Source organism: Chiloscyllium plagiosum, unplaced genomic scaffold, assembly GCF_037043375.1.
Source record: "Chiloscyllium plagiosum isolate Xiang-an unplaced genomic scaffold, Cpla_swu_hap1 HiC_scaffold_1, whole genome shotgun sequence".
Taxonomy (NCBI): Eukaryota; Metazoa; Chordata; class Chondrichthyes; order Orectolobiformes; family Hemiscylliidae; genus Chiloscyllium; species Chiloscyllium plagiosum.
In genome coordinates, this window is record NW_028270139.1 from 92,818,826 (window position 1) to 92,839,374 (window position 20,549).

A 20,549-nucleotide genomic window follows, 5' to 3' on the forward strand; every position below is an offset into this window, starting at 1 on the left:
AATCATATAAACTGACATTTTCCTAGCTATTTTCACTTCTGAAGAAGGGTCACCAGACCTGAAATGTTAACTGATCTCTCTTCACAGACGCAAATCAGACCTGTTAAGCTTTCCCAGCAACTTCTGATTTTGTTTCAGATTTACAGCATGGGCAGTTCTTTTGGTTTTTAAACCAGAATGTAGACAAAGTTTCAAGCTCTTCAACCAACTGTTTTGAAACCGAGCTCATCTCTTTCACAGAAAAACAGTTCAGAATGATTTGTGTCAAAGTACCAGATGTTTGAAATTATATATTTTATATCATTTTGTATAGGAAACTGTCAATTATTGTTTGAGATGCTGTTTAGAGGCTGACAAAGCAGAGGAGAATATAGGAAGAAGGATCAGGTCATTAGTGAAAAACATCAACTATTGACAGCAATCACGAACCGAATGACTGCTCTATGCCTAGGCTAATAGTATATTTGGCACTTTTTGACCTGTTCAGCAATTCCTCCTGCTCTTTTATAAAAGAGTGGAGGAGAGCAAACAAGGTTCCATAAAAAAAAAAGGTCTCCGTCTCACATAAAACTTGATAAAACAGATAATAATTCAGTCTTTGAATTACTGGTAGAGTTAGGAAAGCTACACAACTCCTTAGCTTTGAAATTGGGAATTAACAATATTATGTTCTAAGCAATTAATTCTGGATTTAAATTTGTTATTGTTCCAAGGTTTACCTTTATAAACTGGACTCAGATTATAGTCTAAACCACAAGATTGAAAAGGGATTATTCAGTTGCCTGAAGATGAGGAGGATATGAGACAGAGAGAGCTGGTGTCATTTTTAAAGAGCATGGCATACTAGAAAAGGTTATTCTGTTTAATCCTGTGCAATGGCAAATGACCAGACACTCTAAAGTCACACTTTGATTTGGAGAGAGGGCTTGCTGATGGAAACAGTCCTTCATATCAAGTAGGTGAAATATATCCAACAGCCTGAAACTCATAACAGAAATGTTCAAGTATTATTCAGTAATCAATTCCAAACTTGAAAGTTTTCTTCTAATCTAAAAACTTATGTAGTGAATTCTCTACTATTCCAGTGCTTTTTTTGCCATTTAGAGGCATAGAGATGTACAGCATGGAAACAGATCCTTCGGTCCAACCTATCCGCGCCGACCAGATATCCCAACCTAAAATCAGTCCCACCTGCCAGCACCCTGCCCATATCCACCAAACTCTTCCTATTCATATACCCATCCAAATGTCTCTTAAATGTTGCAATTGTACCAGCCTCCACCACTTCCTCTGGCAGCTCATTCCATACACGTACCACCCTCTGCGTGAAAAAATTGCTCCTTAGGTCTCTTGTATAATCTTTCCCCTCTTACCCTAAACCCTCTAGTTCTGGACTCCTCCACCTCAGGGAAAAGACTTGTGTATTTATCCTATCCATTTCCCTCCTGATTTTATAAACCTCCATGAGGTCACCCCTCAGCCTCCAACGCTCCAGGGAAAACAGCTCTAGCCTATTCAACCTCTCCCTATAGCTCAAATCCTTCAAGCCTGGCAACATCCTTGTAAATCTTTTCTGAATCCTTTCAAGTTTCACAACATCTTTCCGATAGGAAGGAGACCAGAATTGCACGCAATATTCCAACAGTGGCCTAACCAATGTCCTGTACAGCCGCACATGTGGCCTAACCAATGTCCTGTACAGACCTCCCAACTCCTGTACTCAATACTCTGACCAATAAAGGAAAGCATACCAAACTCCTCCTTCACTATCCTATCTACTTACGACTCCACTTTCAGGGAGCTATGAACCTGCACTCCAAGGTTTCTTTGTTCAGCCACACTCCCTAGGACCTTACCATTAAGTGTATAAGTCCTGCTAAGATTTGCTTTCCCAAAATGCAGCACCTCGCATTTATTTGAATTAAACTCCATCTGCCACTTCTCAGCCCATTCGCCCATCTGATCAAGATCCCGTTGTAATCTGAGGTAACCTTCTTTGCTGTCCACTACACTTCCAATTTTGATATCATCAGCAAACTTAATAACTATACCTCTTATGCTCACATCCAAATCATTGACAAATGATCAGCTTCTGAGAGCAAGCAAATTGGATAAGAATCACATTTGCATAAAATTCCTATTTGTATTAATTTAACAAAACCAGTTTAAAACAAAATGGCATTGGTTTGTTGTAAGCAAACAGGGAAACTTACATGCAACACTTCAACCAATGCACTGCAAACAACGCATCGGGAAGTTTCAACCGAATATGGCACAGTTTTCAATGACCTTACAACTATTAGCAATGGAATACAGACTATATGGATTAATTTTATGCAGGGCTGGGACAAAGATGGGCATGTTGTAGGCTGAATTTAAAGTGAATTCCTATTCCAGCCAAGTTTGAGAGAGAATGTACAATGGAATCCATGGTCTCAAAGCTTGGTGTTTTCCTTCTTCAGACAGAACATATCTGAAGTTTCTGCTTCAGTTCCAGTTAACAAAGAGAAACTGAATCCTTCAGTTGAAGAAACTAAAATGGAAAATGGAATTTCAGACGCGCAGAGAAATTGGCAATGGTGGAAAGCAGATGCTTTACTTTAAAAATGCTGTTCAAACTTAGGTCCCAGTGGTTTGGTGCGTGCAGGCTGCAGATAGTAACAGGTGCAAGAAGGTAGTAGTAGACCAATACACAACAACCGCTGCAGTTGTTTTGGTTACATAGACATTAGTCTTGATTGCCTGAATTAACTACTGCATTCAGAGTGGAGAGGCTTCTACAAACATGTGTTGTTGGTGAATGCCATGAGTTGTTGTTGGTTGGAGATCAGGCTAAGCCCCAGAAAAAAGCAAGCTGGAATTTTAAGAGTAAATTCACAGCACTGAAGGACTTTAGGACTTGGAAAATGGACTGTACGTGTCAAGTGAACCATCTATTAAATCTGTGACATCTACCGTCCTTGTGTGTTAGTGCTATCAGGAAATAACTTTGAGATTGACTGCAATTTGCCTAATTAAGTGTAATCTCAATAAATTGATCCCAACAAGCAAACCAAAAATCAGTCTGTTTAGTTTGCTTTAATTTGGCAGAAGCCAAAAGTCTGACTTCTGGGCCAAAAAATCCAGATTCAAGTCCTTTCTGCCCTGGATGTGTCACAACATCTCTCGAGAGCATCAGAGAGCGGTGGGAGCTGGGCGGAAGTGAAGGCAGAGCACAAAGCCAGTCGGGAAGGTAAGTGATTGTTATTAGAGTGGGTGTGTTCTAGACCCCAGGTCCTACAAAGTAGGGCCTCCCTCCCTCCTCCTCTAACCTAAATTAACGAGTCCACAGACTTGCCCCAAAAAGAAGGTCCAAGAAAGTTCCTGTGGATTGAAGAGTGAGGCTTTGACAAGGAGGTTGAGTAAAGTGATTACGCCATAGTTGAAGAGGGTGAAGACATGACTGCCAAGCTGGTTCAGTGTGCTACGTGCTTGATGTGGGAGGTCAACAACTCTGGTGTGTCTGGCTCATATAAGTGTGGAAAGTGTGTGCACGTTCAGCTACTGAGAGCATATTGCAGCACTGATGAAAGAACTCGAGGACCTTAGGCTCATCCGAGAGAATGAGATCTTTCTGGACAAGACCTTCAGCGAGGTTATTACACCAAATCATAGCAGAAGAGAGCAGACAATGAGGAAGGCAGAGAGGAGACAGGTGCAAGAGACCCCAGGGGAAGTACCGGTCAGGAACAAGTTGAATCTTTTGGAAACAGTAGAGACAGAGGACACTGCCAGTCCGTGAGGCAGCCAGGTCTGTCAATCAAAAGTTGGCATGGAGACAGAGCGGAAGAGTCGGACATTGCGCAGAGCCGTGGTAATAGGGGACTCCATAGTGAGAGGAACTGACCGGGGTTTTTGTGGCAGCAGGCGGGACTTAAGGATGGTGTGTTGCCTTCCTGGTGCCAGGGTTAAACACATCACAGACAGAGTGCAGGAAATCCTCAAGGACGAAGGTGAAGAGCCAGAGGTGGTGGTACATGTCGGCACAAAATGATGTCGGGAAGAGGAGGAGGAACATACTACAGCGGAACTTCGGAGAACTAGGAAGGCGGCTGAAAAGCAGGACATCCTAGGTGGTTATCTCCGGTTTGCTTCCAGTTCCTCGGGCTGGTCAGGCCAGAAACAGGGAGATAATGGACTTGAACGTGTGGCTGGCGAACTGGTGTAGGAAGCAAGGATTTAAATTCTTGGATCACTGGGGTATGTTTTGTGGTAAGCATAAATTCTACAAGAGAGAGACGGTTTGCACCTTAATAGGTTAGGGACCAGCATTCTGGCAGGCAGGTTTACTACTGCAACACCGCTACATTTAAACTCAGTAGCGGGGGGGGGACAAACTGGATGTTCAAGAAGGAAATTGGAGGGAAAGTTAGAACAAGAGAAGTCAAGAAAGACAACTGTATCAATGAGGCAGAAAACTCAGAGGGATCATGCTGGAAGGTTGAGTGAAATAGGAGTTGATGGGAAGGATGAGAGCAGTAACAAATTAAAAATACTATACATGTATGCACGAAGCATTAGAAATAAGATGGATGAGCTTGAGGTTCTTTTGGAAATTGGCAGATACGATATTGTGGGGATAACTGACATGTGGCTTCAAGTGGACAGGGCCTGGGATATGAATATTCAAGGCTACACGTGCTATCATAAGGACAGACTGACAGGCAGAGGGGGTGGGGTGGTCATGTTGGTAAGGGATGATATTCAGTCCCTTGCGTGGGGTGGGGGGGGAACCTAGAATCAGGGAATGTAGAGTCAGTGTGGATAGAACTGAGAAATATTAAGGGTAAAAAGACCCACTTGGGAGTCATCTGCAGGCCCCCAAACAGTAGTCTGGATGTCGGATGCAAGTTAAATCAGGAGCTGAAATTGGCCTGCCGCAAAGATGTTACTACAGTTGTTATGGGGGATTTCGAGGAGAAAGTGAGGTCTGCAGATGCTGGAGATCAAAGTTGAAATCCCCCATAACAACTTTACAGTTGTTATGGGGGATTTCAACATGCAGGTAGACTGGGAGAATCAGGATGGTATTCGACCTCAAGAAAGAGACTTTGTGGAGTGCCTCAGAGATGGATTCTTAGAACAGCTGGTGCTGGAGCCGATCAGGGAGAAGGCAATTCTGGATCTGGTATTGTGCAACGAACCAGAATTGATCAGGGACCTCGAAGTGAAGGAGCCATTGGGAAGTAGTGACCATAATACAATAAGCTTCAATCTGCAATTTGAGGGGGAGAGGGTACTATCGGAAGTGACAATATTTCTGTTGAATAAAGGGAACTATGGAGCTATGAGGGAGGAGCTGGCCAAAATTCAATGGTGCAATACCTTAGCAGGGATGACAGTGGAGGAACAATGGCGGATTTGTGTGTATAATGCAGAAGTTGCAGGACCAGTTCATTCCAAAAAGGAAGAAAGATCCTAGGAGGAGGCATGGGTGGCCGTGGCTGATGAGGGAAGTTAAGAAACAAAGTCAAAAGAGAAAAAGTATAACATAGCAAAGATGAGTGGGAAAACGGAGGACTGGGAAGCTTTTAAAGAACAACAGAGGATTACTAAGAAGGAAATACGCAGAGAAAAAAAAAAAGAGGTACGAAGGTAACCTGGCCAATAATATAAAGGAGGATAGTAAAAGCTTTTTTTAGGTATGTGAAAAGCAAAAAAATGGTTAAGACTAAAATTGGGCCCTTGAAGACAGAAACAGGGGAATATATTACGGGGAACAAAGAAATGGCAGAAGAATTGAATTGGTACTTCAGATCTGTGTTCACTGGGGAAGACACAAGCAATCTCCCTGAGGTAACAGTGGCTGAAGGACCTGAACTGAAGGGAATTTATATTTGCCAGGAATTAGTGTTGGAGAGACTGAGGTCTGAAGGCTGATAAGTCCCCAGGGCCTGATGGTCTACATTCCAGAGTACTGAAGAAGGTGGCTCGAGAAATCATGGATGCGTTGGTGATTATTTTCCAGAGTTCGATAGATTCGGGATCAGTTCCTGTGGATTGAAGGGTGGCTAATGTTATACCACTTTTTCAGAAAGGTGGGAGAGAGAAAGCAGGAAATTATAGACTAGTTAGTCTGACCTCAGTGGTGGGAATGATGCTGCAGCCTATTATAAAGGATGAAATTACAACACATCTGGATAGTAGTAACAGGATAGATCAGAGTCAGCATGGATTTATGAAGGGGAAATCATGCTTGACTAATCTTCAGGAATTTTTGAGGATGTAACTCTGAAGATGGACGAGGGAGATCCAGTAGATGTAGTGTACCTGGACTTTCAGAAAGCTTTTGATAAAGTCCCACACAGGAGGTTAGGTCAGCAAAATTAGGGTGCATGGTATTGGGGGCAAAGTACTAACTTGGACTGAAAGTTGGTTGGCTGATAGGAAATAAAGAGTAGTGATAAGCGGCTCCATTTCGGAATGGCAGGCAGTGACCAGTGGGGTACCGCAGGGATCAATACTAGGACCGCAGCTTTTTACAATAGATGTTAATGATATAGAAGATGGTATCAGCAATAACATTAGCAAATTTGCTGATGATACTAAGCTGGGTGGCAGGGTGAAATGTGAGGAGGATGTTAGCAGATTGCAGGGTGACCTGGACAGGTTAGGTGAGTGGTCAGATGCATGGCAGATGCAGTTTAATGTGGATAAATGTATAGTTATCTACTTTGGTGGCAAGAACAGGAAGGCAGATTACTAACTAAATGGAATCAATTTAGGTAAAGGGGCAGTACAAAGAGATCTGGGTTTTCTTGTACACCAATGAAGGTAAGCATGCAGGTACAGCAGGTAGTGAAGAAGGCTAATAGCATTCTGGCCTTCATAACAAGAGGGATTGAGTAAAGAAGCAAAGAGGTTCTTCTGCAGCTGTACAGGGCCCTGGTGAGACCACACCTGGAGTACTGTGTGCAGTTCTGGTCTCCAAATTTGAGAAAAGACATTCTGGCTATTGAGGGAGTGCAGCGTAGGTTCACGAGGTCAATTCCTGGAATAGCGGGATTACGTTACACTGAAAGACTGGAGCGACTGGGCTTGTATACCCTTGAGTTTAGAAGACTGAGAGGGGATATGATTGAGACATAAGATTAAAGGATTGGACACTCTGGAGGCAGGAAACATGTTTCTGCTGATGGGTGAGTGCCGAACCAGAGGACACAGTTTAAAAATACGGGGTAGACCATTTAGACAGAGATGAGGAGAAACTTCTTCACCCAGAGAGTGGTGGCTGTGTGGAATGCTCTTCCCCAGAGGGCAGTGGAGGCCCAGTCTCTGGATTCATTTAAGAAAAAGAGTTGGATAGAGCTCTCAAGGATAGTGGAATCAAGGATTATGGAGATAAGGCAGGAACAGGATACTGATTTAGGATGATCAGCCATGCTCATATTGAATCGTGGTGCAGGTTCGAAGGGCAGAATGGCCTACTCCTGCTCCTATTGTCTATTGTCAAACAAGGTGACTAAAATATCCCTGGGGCAAGTGAGGATGGGTGAAAGTAGACTTCATTAAAAATGTGACTCACACTCAATTCCCAGTAATGCAATACCAGATAGGCTGAAAATGGGGAAATATTCCCAATAATATTTAAAATCAACCTGTTCAGGAGAGGTTATGATATCAATTTAATATTTTTTTGAACTATATATTTGTAAGAGTGGTATGATTTACATCCCCATGACCAAAGTAAGACAAAAAGTTACTAATGTATGAACATAGCTGATGACATTTTGACAACTGAAACAGAAAACCATTTTAATACTGAAATATTATTAACCTGTTAGACAATTTACAATCCTTCTGAATTCTAAATTGGTATTATTAAAGTGTACTATTCACACATTCAAGTAATAGGTCTCAACAGAAGATAATACATTAGAAAATGAGAAACCCAAAGCCCATAAAAAGGTGTTCAAAACTGGAAACATTTTTGTGGTTAAGTTTAAAATCAACTTACTATGCATGTTGGAGAGAAGGACATCATAATTATTCCATCAGCTATTAATTATATGATATACCCAACAGATAATTTTGAGCACATTTAATCAGAGTATGCTGTTTCAATTATATTATAATTTTCAAGGATGGACATATGGATTTGGCATTTCTAACTCGAATGCGAATGCAATTACAAAAATTAATTAGGAGTGAGCTGGAGTAATTTTACAGGAAAACAAAATGTGATCCGATTACAGCCAATAACCCTGGTTAAATAAAATCAAAGTCACAAAAAGAATTTACAAGGTAGAACATTAACAAGACCACACTAACTTTCATTATACAAGTGTTTCACAACGGTTAGCATGGATTCCAAGGGAATTCTCAACTGCTCCTATTTATTTCCACTTTGATGTGCCCCTTATCTTTTTTGATAGTATTTCCATTCAGATGACATTTACGTGATTTGATTCATAATTTTTGCAGTTTCATGAATGTCAGTCATGAACATTACAAAATGCAAGGCGTATGAGAGCAAAAATTGCCTTTCCATTTGCCATTGAAAACATGCTGTTTTGTCTGCTATTATGAAATTGTTGGAAAATTAGTCTACCACATAAAGCAAAGATCTCAAAGAATGCACAATAGCACTTCTGTAGTTTGTCAAACAATACTTGACAAATCTGATCAAATTGAGAGCAAAATGTTGGTTTTAACTTTTTGTCTTAACCAGGTTTGAAGCATGTCAAATAGCATGAATCTCTGTAAAGTGGTCAGAAGAAAACCATTTTACACTAGGGTTAATTCAACAGAAAATGAACAACACCCGTGGAAATACGCATAACTACTTTTCAGCATAATGAATGCAAAAAAGGTATTATAAATCGTGTGGATTGAAATCTTCTCATTCTAGGAATGCATTAAAAAGTTCACTCCAGGTGCACTTGCTATTCTGATAACCTTTCAAATTATCAGCATCTAACAACATGAACAAATTCACAACCAATTTTAAACAGGAAAACCAGCAACATTTTACATTAGGCTACAGATTCAGACAACTCATTTACAAGGGAAAAATACTTCTAAGAGCATATTAAGCAAAGACGTAAATTAGCTTTTGAAAAAAAAAGTTTGATTATTCCAACACCCCCTGACTTACTGTTTACATTACGCAATCAAACTAAAGTCTTATCAAGCCCCTTACTCTTAAATTAGTAAAATTACTAATAAAACAGATAGGGTAATAAAGAACTAAAGCAACCAACAGACCCAACACAATTTTAGAAAGAAACCAAGGAAACAAAAATAAAGGTTTTGTTTTAAAGCTTCAGCACAAATCAGCCAAATCTATACATAAGTCCAGAAAGCATGACAGAATTCAATTACACGAAAACCCACATGTACTGATGTTTTGAAATAGTAAACAATACAGAAAACAAATCATAAACCAGGCCCCAGCAACAAAACTAGTCACAAAAGGTTGACAAAATTGAGAGATTTGTTGATTTAGAAAGGCTCCTCAAATTATGCTTATTCTGGGGTACCACATGTATGTTTAAGATAATATTTTTATACTAACTACTTTTTTTTAATATAAGAAGCTCATCAGTTTCTACCAGTTAGTGGTTCAGAGAATCTTTGATTCATACAAAGAAGGCCAGTCACCATTTGTCAGGCATTTGCCCTTTGACAGAATCATCCAATTATTCCACTCCCTTTCACTATACATCTTTTCAAATCCTTTTCAGTGAATCAAGTGTGGTAACTCAAAAATGTTTATGTTTGTCAACAAATGAATTTTCAGCTGTACTAAGTAAGCAACAACAGGTCACCAATATTAAATACATATGTAACTTTACAGTGGAAGAGAATTACACAAATGCACTATTTCATGAAAAATTCTAGCTTTGATAATGCAAGTCCAACTTAGTCATCACCATCTCAAGCACATTCTGGGCCTAGTTTCTGAATCACAACATGCACACAAACCAACAGCCACTCTCAGACAACAACTCACCAGAACAAAGGACCCGATACCCAGCATGAGCAAAACCAATGTCGTGTACAAAATCCCATGCAAGGACTGCACAAAACACTACACAGGACAAACTGGAAGACAGCTCATGATCCGCATCTATGAACACCAATTAGCCACAAAACGACACAACCAGCTATCCTTAGTAGCCACACACTCAGATGACAAGCAACATGCGTTCGACTGGGACAACACTACTATTATAGGACAAGCCAGAGAATTCCTCGAGGCATGGCACTCATCCACAGATTCAATCAATAAGCACATCGACCTGGACCCAATATACCGACCACTGCAACAGACAGCTGGAACTGACAACCGGAAGCGGCAGATTCAAACCACTATAAATGCCGGAGGAAACATCGCAGAAGCGCTTCACAGGAGGCTCCCAAGCACTGAGGATGTCACCTAGACAGGAGACGAAACGCCTGCAACACAAATTCCCAGCTCGGCGAACAGAACCACAACAACGAGCACCCGAGCAACAAATCTTCTCCCAAACTTTGACCTCCCCTTACACAAATTGCGCAAATAACTCAACAAACAGGATAAAACAATACCACCAATAAATGGATCTGGGGAATACAGTGATTACAGCAAAAGATACTTTTGCGTTCTAAAATGGTCCAAGACAATTCACAGGAATGCATTGACACTTAGATGGAATCATAAAAACACAACATTTTATGAGTTTTTAAACAAAGAATTCATAGCTTCGGGCCTAAGTAGCTCAAGGAACAGCCATCAGTGGTGGAGAATATAAAATTTAGGATGCACAAAAGGGCTAAAATTGGGAGATGAGAGATCTCAGAGTGATTCAAGGCCAGAGGCAATTAAAGAAATGATAAAGACCCAATACTTGATTGTGAATCAAGTCAGAATTCAAACGACACCAAAGTTATACTCCACCAGTTTATTTGCTGTCACAAGCTTTCAGAGTGCTGCTCCTTTGTCAGGCGAAGGAGCAGTACTCTGAAAGCTTGTGATTTCAAATAAACCTGTTGGACTAAACCTCGTGTCATGTCATGTGACTTCTGACTGTCCACCCAGATGCAACACTGGCACCTCCACATTTTGAATCTAAATCAGAATACCAAGATAAGAATATGAAATTCAAGATATAAAAAGCTAACTTTTGGCCAAAAATTTAAAATGGGTCTTCGTTAGGATACTGGCAGCATTTTGCATGAACTGAAGGCTATGGTGTATAGTGAGAGGGATCAGCCAGGAAATTATTGGAATAGTAATAACCTAGTTAATGGAAGCACTGCTAAACAATTCTACAGCAGATGTGTTGCTTGTGGTCAAAGAGGTAACGAAAGGCACTCATCTTTCACCTCATAAAAAGCCTTGCTGCAAGATCCAGAACCAGAGGACACTGGTGTATGCAGGGTGTCAAAAGAATTAGTGATACAAGAAAATTTTATTGGTTTTTAAAATGCAGTCAGTGATTGGGATCTGCAACAGTGCTTCCACCCCACTCAGACCGAGTTAACTGAGGGATTCATATGGGAATTGGATAAACACAAGACAGGAAAAAAAAAAATGCAAAGCTAGCAGAAAAGCAGAGAAGTGGAATTCAGCGCTGTTCTTCAGAGTTGTAGTAAATAGTTCAGGGTGAATGACCTCTTGTGCTGTCATCATTTTATGAGTCTATGGCTTCACCTCTGAAATCAATCAATTCACAATTTCTACAGTATTCGTCACTGGACATTGCCTCCACTCCAACTTGATGCAGACACCAGGCTGTTGTAGCAGCCAACTTACATCAAGGAATTTTCACAGATGTCCAGCCAGGAAACAAAAGCAATTTTTTTTGTGGACTAAGCAAATTAAATGTAGTCATGTACAGGAGGTAAAGGCAGAAACTAAACTCCAACTTTTTCAGAAAAAATGTAATTGAAATAAGTCTAATCTGTTTCGCAGCATTAAATGAACATAAATTGGAGTCAGTTTGTTCTTCAAGTTTTTATTAATCACATTGCAATTGAAATGGAGTTACGCCTGAATCAGGTGTAACCTTTTACAAAGATTTCAATAGCAATGTGGAAACGGGAACATTGAAGTTCCTGAGCCTCACAGATAGCATAGTCCACATGTCAACAAATAATAAGCAGCAGTTTCAAACAAAACCTAAACTGGGTGGCGAGTTTTCCTGGGCTAATGACATAAGTCAATTATAGGGTACCCCAACATTACGAAGGCGGAGATCAAACTGAGCTGTGTTACTTTGGCTCTTCATCAATGACCTCCATTAAGCATTTAACCTGAGATCACCACTACATTAATAAGCTCAATCATAATAAGAGCCAATTAGATCCCAGTTTTGGATAACAAAAATTAAACATCAAAACCAGGAAACTTTTAGAAAAGAAAATGAATGGTATGAATATTTTGAATGCAAAGTTGAAGAGTCAGAAGTATTATTAACTATGACAACCAAAGGAACTTAATAGTCCAAAAAGATTTAACAGACAAAGATAAGTTACAGAAGGAAACATTCATGGGGAAGAGAAAAAGAAAAAGAGGTAGAGCATCACACCTTCAGAAGGAATTGAAGGCTTCAGAAAGGGTGCAAGAGATTTGCCAGATCGGTATCATGAACAAAATAAGTTCAGTTAAAAGACGAAAGATGCTGCAATTCTACGTAACATTCTCAAAGTAACAATTTGGTGCAGATATTCAACATCAAGTAACTTTGATCACATCCATATTTTCAACTCTCCCCACAACCTACACCCCCACCCCCAAAATCTTCCGTTACTTTTACATCTAATTCCACAATCTTACTCATCCTCATTGTTAATTGCTCCATCAACAGTACCCATCTGCAGATGCGAAAATCTTCAGTTCTGGAATTCAGCCGCTAACCCCCTCTACCATCCTTTCTGCCTTCAAGATGCTCCTCAAACTGAACCTGTTTGGCCAAATCTTGTGCCATTTGTACCAATACCTCCTTAGGCAATTCACTGTCATATTTTGCTTTAGAACCCTGATAAGTCTTATTGCTTTAATGTGCTTTAAAAGTTAGTGCTTTTCATAGTTACGCAATGAAAGTCATTTAACAAAAATCAACTTCATTTATTTGAAATAAAATTCCTTTAAAAGAATAACAAACATTCTGTGGGAATTGTGGTTCAAATATGCTAATAAGAAAAATTAAAGACAGTATTAAATTAATTGGAGTGGTAACAAAAATGTCAGGGACTACCCATCAGAAAAGACTGCGAGGTTAGGTTTTTTTCAATCTTGTGAAATTATGATTGAGGAGTAGCCCAAAGTATTGAAAATAATGATTCTCAAATCAGGGCATGAGCACAATAACAAAATCAAATGTTGACACAAGAGTAGTACTGAGGGAATGCTGACTGTTGTCTTCCGAATGGAGGCATTACAGTAGGACCCCAGCTAACTATTCCAGTAGAGGTAAACAATTCCATTGCTCTATTTCAAAAAAGAAAATGGGAGCAATACCTGGTCTCTTGCCCAATGTTTAACCCTCCATCATTACCAAAAATAAAGTATCAGGGTATTATTATATTTCTACTTTTAGGAATGGTGTGTAAACAAATTAACTGATTATAACAACAATACTGCAAAGAGTAATTCAGTGACTGTAAAATGTTTTGAGACGTCCAGTCATTGTGAAAAGCACTATCCAAATGCAAGTCTTTCTTTAAAAGGATCTGGTTGAGTAGACAAAGATAGAATGCTTGCAATTGCAGTGAAGAGAAAAACTCACATTTGATCTTACATATGTTGGACCAAATGGCTTTGGTTGAAACTGTAAGTATGCATATTGAGATTTATAATATAGTTTTATTTTGAAATTTAAGCCCAAAGTGTGGAAGAATTTTAAAAATGCAAAGTAGGCAACCAAGAAACAAAAAAGGAGAATAAATCAGCATAAAACAATTGGAATGACATTAAAAAAAACTGAAGAGTTTTGATAGCATTTAAAAAAAGGGAAGAATTGAATGGGACTCAAAAAGCAGGGGATTTTTTTTTAAATTTGGGATTAATTAATTTAGTGGGGATTAAACAAAATTAACTTTACATCTGTCTTTATAAGAAGTGACAAACCAAGACTGTTTAGTGGAAATGTGGAATGCACAGTATTAATATTCATAAAAGATAGCACTGGATAAATTAATGGGACTTGAATTGACTGATCTCCATGAGCAATGGCTTACAACCTAATATTGAAACAGGGAACCAAAGAGATAGCAAACTCATTGGTTTTCATTTTCCAGAGTGATTAGAACAGTCAACATAGATATCAAGGAAGACGACTTAACCTCGCTATTCAAGAAACGAGAGAAGAGAAAAGAAAGAAATATAGGTCAGTTACCGAGAAAATGCTGGAATGTAACAAAGGTTGAAGCTTTTCTGCAATCTGGTTCAAGTTTAAAAAAAAAGCATTTTCTTTACAAATATTTGTTAAATGTTTTTGAGACTGTCATGAGAGGATAGATAGAGGACAACCAATGTATCTTTGAGGCAAAAACTCAAAATTAAAGGGAGCAGATATAGAACAAAATGGAGGATGGAATTCTTCACCCAAAGAGTTCTGAATTTGTTATATTTCCAGCGCAATGAAGTAATGGAGACTTCCTCACTTGAATGTTTTTTAAAGCTTAGATGAATTGTTTTTGAACAGTAAAGGAATTAATGATTATGGTGAGAGGATGTCTAAATGGAGCAGAAGCCACAAAAAGATCAGTCATGATCTTATTGAATGGCAGAGCAGGCCCAAAGGGCCAGATGGCCTACTCTTGCTTCTGGTCTTGATATCTTTTGCATTTAGATTTTCAAGAAGCATTTAATAAAAGTGAGATTGCACATATTTCGGACTTGTGGGATTGAGTGAAACATGTTGGCATGAAATAAAAATTCGTCAACTAATTCAAAAACAGTAAGCAAAGAGTGGATCAATTTCAGGTTTGCTAACCACAACTCTTGGGGTACCACAAGAATCAAGTGATTGGAATTCCTATTTATAATTGGCATCAATGACTCAAATATGGGAATAGTGTATGATGTAACCACATTTGCTTGTGATAAAAAGTTAAGTGGGAAAATGAACTGTCAGAAAAACAAAAGGATATAGATTAAACCGAGTGAGCTGCAGGAGGATGGGTTAAAAAAGATAGAGACCATAAAAAATAGAAACAGAAGAAGTAGGTCGTTCAGTCCCCTGAGTCTGTTCTGCCATTCAATAGAATCATGGCTGATCTAGCGCTTCTCACTTAGCCTGTCCTACCCTTTCTCCTTAATCCTCCCCTTTCCTACTGATTAAGTATCTATCTCAGTCTTAAATATACGCAAGAACTCTGCCTTTACAGCTCTGGAGTTCCAAAGAAACTTAACCACCCGAGAAAAGAAATTCCTCCTCAACTCAGTCTTAACTTAAGTCTCAGAATAATGTAGTGCCACCACCTCTGGTCCTCAAGTCTCCAATGAGGTGAAACATTTCAGCATTTCCCCTATTAAGTCCCTTAAGAATCCTATGTTTCAATTAGATCACCTCTCGGTCTTCTAAATTAGTGTGACTAGAGTAATTTCCTGTTCAACCATAGCTCATAAGACAATACCTGCATACTGGGGATCATCCTACTGAACTTAGAGGATCAAGGCATGATTTCAGTTATCAGCAAAGCTGGATCAAAAAGGGCCAAATGATTCTATCTTCTCCCATTTCTCGGGTTCTGTATCCTTTTTCTAGTCTCTGCAGTTTACCTTCTCACCAGCCAGCTCCCACTGTCACTTCAGTAAACTGGACTAGTTCCCTCACCTAAATAATGTATGTAATAACAGACTGCAGCCATTAAGTGCTTTTTATTTTTCAGATTCCCTGCTAGTTACAACCAGAAGCCCTGGTTGTAACTAGCAGGGAAATGAACACTATTTATATTCTATTTTTTGTCTGTTAATGAATTAATGCTAATATATTACAACCTTGTAGCCAATGCGAAGGTTCTAGAATTTGTTGTCTAGAATTTCTGAAGCATGGAACTTTTTGCAACTCACAGAAATTGAAACAGGATTGCATCATTTAAAGGAAAATAGAGAGTTGGAAGAAAGTAATAACAGAGGGTTCTGGGCCAGTTCAGGAAAACTGCATTATTTTGAATTTGCTACCATAAAAGGGGACTCAGATACCCAGAGGCCAAGTGAAGTGGCTTGAATTTATGCTCTGAAATTTTGTCCAACAATGCAAATTATTGCATTCCAATTTATTTTGAGAAACAAATGCTCAATGTTGCATCCAAAGCAGGATAGTCACTGAGAATTCAACAGGTAAGGAAATAACATCCTTTTTGATGTTTTAAATGAATCTTTATTAGAACTGGTCAAATTAATCCAACTAAAACCAGTTCAAAAAAAAAGTCACAAGCAACATCAGTCCTCAACTGGAGAATCATATTCTTACACACTAAGAATTTAATAGTCCACTTGTACTCAAAAGAATCCATGTAAAACAAATATGTGAACCAAAAACAAGGAGGAGAGGTTTTCAAACATCTGAAAATGCAAAAATTTAAAAGGTGTATTCTAATACCTTTGTTGATGAAGGTGGAGTTGGAAAATTAAGCCAGGCTGGAGCAAAGTCATGCTGCGCCATTTAGGTCCTATGTCTCAGGGTTTTAAAATAAGGTATCAACACCTCATGGCAGATCCCTGCAAATGTAAAAACATATGATTACCTTGAGTTCAGCTCTGTCTCCAAATTTAACTCAGAATAAACAAAACCTATTTATCTTTCATTTAGAATTGAATATTTTGTCTCCAATAATTCCAAAAATATTGCTACACACAGATCAGTGCACTATGGTCTTACCACAATTCAGGATCTATCAACATACCTTTCTTCAACAAAAGGGAGCAATTCCACAGTGTGAACTTCCCAGCAACAGCACCACACGACTCTGCTTCTTTTCATCGCAGCACAACCCAAGGGTCATTCAAAGGTTCATTTTTCCAGTTTTAACTACATCTGCATTTATTGCTGTATGAACCCGATAAAAGGTTTGAAAACTGTAGAAATGCACATGAAAAGAAATTAGACATTCCTATGGAATTCAAGGTAATTTGCTCATAAGTATAATCTGCTTTGCTTGTGGGAATTTTCATAAAGTGCTCTTTTTTGCACTAAAATCTGCAACAAGCAGTAGACAAATCATCATAATTACTTGTCCAGCCTGGTAACAATGTATAAATTGTGAGCACTTTCAAAATATCAATAAAATGAAGCATTGGCTCTCACGAAACTTTTATTCTTTCTGGTTTTACAAATGTACATAATTACTGCACCTACTTCAGCCCATGGAGACTAGTGTGAAAAAAAGGAAACCTGAAACAGTTCACAACTCCATAAATTATTTACTGTAGAGTTTGTACTAAGCAATATAAGCGATGAGAATAAGAGAAATAAAGACTCCATACCAAAAGAGCTACCAATAGTGCTGCAGCATGCAGCAAGAGAAATGTTTTGTTCCATTTCTATTGCAAATGGGCAACCTGTCAGAACTACATCAAAAAGGGAGGTGAACAGAAATTGAATTTATATTTGACTTACACAATTTTAAGTGTGAATAGTATCATACAGTTTACCAGAATTGAAGCAAGAACCCACATATTACCATGGATTCAGTTTCTACACAGAGATATTCGTGCATATCTAGTTTGAACAACCAATGTGAAAGCTTTTACGGAAATTAACTACACCTCAAAAATAAATGTAGATAAAATGCTACAATTAATAAAGACATAAAACCAAAAAGACAAATGCTGACAATCACCAATTGCAAGAATGTCCTTCCCAACATGCCACCCATTCCCCAAATTCTTCAAGACAAGCCAGGAATAAATGTAAGTTGTCACTTTTTTTAAAATAATGTGCCAGTTTGCACAAATAAATATAAAATATTTTCAACCAAACACACCAGATGCCTTGAAAATTCTCAACATGACCACCATCTGACATTGGATTCATTTCCAAAGTTGGATAATGTAAATAAAAGAGATATCACTTCAAATATTATTTTCACTTATTCAGATTTGAGAGAGAACATTTGTATTCCGTGAGGAATGTCAATAATACTGAAACTTTTTTCCTTCTGTTGGCAGTAGGTGTCAGCATCCAGCATTTCAAAGAGTGCAGCAAGATTAAACCTCTCTGGATGCCTTTCCAACAAAAAATTCTTCACAGCAAGTTCAGAAAAGTAGCACCAAATGTAACATTTTAAATGTCTTACGCTAACCATCACTTTGCCCTTTAAGTGAAACTGTTAACTTAGTGACTACAATTAGCTGAATGGGAATAGAGATTGGTAGAATCCCTTTCAAGAACATCATTACAAAATAACAATACTGTACTTTGCATCTTTCTAGATCCCAAAGGAGAGATTAGTGCCTTAATATACTATGTCACATTATCCTTTTCAAACTCCAAGATATTCATATGCTATACCATAATTCTGATTCTTCCCACCAAAATACAACCAACAAAAAAGTGTCGTACTGACAAATTCAGTTCAGCCCACACTCCTCACTAGCTCAGTTTTTCAATTAAATCATTACAACTAGCATACATGATTTTCAGAAATTTAGTTGATAGTTACTCTACACCCTCATATCAGAGATTTGACAAAGATCACACTCATTCATGCTAACATGGTTCAACATGAGGATAAATTCTTTCTTCTGAAACTACAACATTTATAGCATATCTTTAATGCAAAAAGAAACTCCCTTCACAGAAGCAAAACTAAGTGAAAAATTGTCAGCAAGTCGAAGGGCATTGGGGCCAGTGATCAAAAAGCTTCCAAATATAGATTTTAAAGGCATCAGTTGAATTCAATACACATGCTAAATTTTCATTTATAAAAGTTTCCAAACTTTTCAGCCCAGAATTCCCAATTAGTTACAAATCTTGTAAACAAAACGACTGCTTTTATCCCAACTATACTTTAACCTCTTCATTTGCTAGCAGGAATTAAAATGTGCTTTTAAAAAATTCATTCTTTGACAGGTTTAAAAGTTAAAATTAATATTAGAAACGACATCTTCCAATGGTTTTAGGCCACAAATCAACAAAACTAAAGGCTTAACAAATTACTCGGGCTCAATTTCAAAATCAACTTCTGACATATTTAACCAAACAGCATATTCAATAATATTCAAACAAGTCAGTGTGAAAGGCAAGATTTTTTTTAAAAAAGTCTAAAAATGAAGTATGTACTTACTGTTGCAGATATCCCGCGGCATAACAGTGAAGTTGAGTTACATGAACCAACACTCTGATGTAATTAATGGCACAGTCACTAATCGTCAAATTGAACTGAAGAAAATTCTTTCAAGAACTCGGCAGCAAAAAGTGAAGTATTACCAACAAACAACAACTGCTTCTTATTCTTGTTTACAAATAGCGACAATTAGGCCTCAGAAATTTTCCACGCTTGTAAATATTTGGGAAAGCGGAATGAATGAAAAGGTTTAGGAAATTAGCCGTTTTGAAAGCGAGAAGAAACTGCAAACACAGGGAGGATAGAACATCATCACCAACAGATAAAGATACAACGAAAGCGAGACACAGAGATGGCTCCTTTCTATATTCAAAATTAATCTTCAAACTCTTCCAGCGCCTCCACAATCTCTAAACTTAAGCGACATCGGGCACCACGTGATGACGACACGGGCTGGTCGCTTCGATGACGTCAGGACGAAAATAAAAATCAGGCACAAAAACAAAGTGAAATCTTCGGTCTCTCAATAAAACCGGGCACTGGGTAAACAGGACACTCCCTTTCCAATCACCTAAGGAACGTCCTCACCTTTCCCAAACATCACTTTAACCCTGTGAGCTGGAAATTAAAGCTAATTTACTGTTTGACCCTCCGCTGAGTGACGTTATGCCAGGGGTCAGCCAATGGGAAAATATATTTAAAGGCCAGGCTTCAAATCACGCGAGATCAGCTCCGCCCCCACTCCCCGAAAAAGAGTCGCCGCTGCGCCTGCGCGCTATTGGACTCGGCAGGTGACCCGGTTCTGCGCATGCGTGAGGTTGCTGGATGCTATTGTGGGACTCTGTTTGCATGCAGAGGCTGGACGCGATAGAATTTAAATCTAGTATCGATTAGGGGTTGGAGGCTGATATAACTCCGCTCCATAATATAGTGGAAACATCCTCTCCATATCCATTCTAACCAGATTTCTCAGTGTTCGTTCAGTTTTGACCAAATCCCCACCCATAGAATCATAGAGATGTACAGCACTGAAGTACACCCTTTGGTCCAACTCAGACCTGATATCCCAACCTAATCTAGTCCCATTTTCCAGCGCTTGCCCCATATCACTCTAAACTGTTCCTATTCATATACCCATTCAGATGTTTTTTTAAATGCTGTAATAGTATCAGCCTCCACCATTTCCTCTGCAACTCATTCCATACATACACTGACCTCTAAGGTTGCCTCTTCGGTCCTTTTCATATCTTTCCCCTCTCACTCTAAACCTATGCCCTCTTGTTCTGGAC

General features: G+C 38.9%; 1 protein-coding gene across 1 annotated transcript in view; it reads right to left on the minus strand.

The window, feature by feature from the left end:
- The window catches only part of LOC122549387 (vasculin-like), a 76,222-nt gene extending 56,397 nt beyond the window's left edge, over positions 1–19,825 (minus strand). Inside the window, exons 1-3 of the mRNA XM_043689126.2 lie at positions 19,261–19,825; positions 16,879–17,050; positions 16,575–16,693 (exon numbers count right to left, since the gene is read on the minus strand). Coding sequence (XP_043545061.1) covers positions 16,575–16,637 — 63 coding nt within the window. The 5' untranslated portion in view covers positions 16,638–16,693; positions 16,879–17,050; positions 19,261–19,825. The remainder of the gene's footprint in view (positions 1–16,574; positions 16,694–16,878; positions 17,051–19,260) is intronic.
- Between the last annotated feature and the right edge of the window lie 724 nt (positions 19,826–20,549).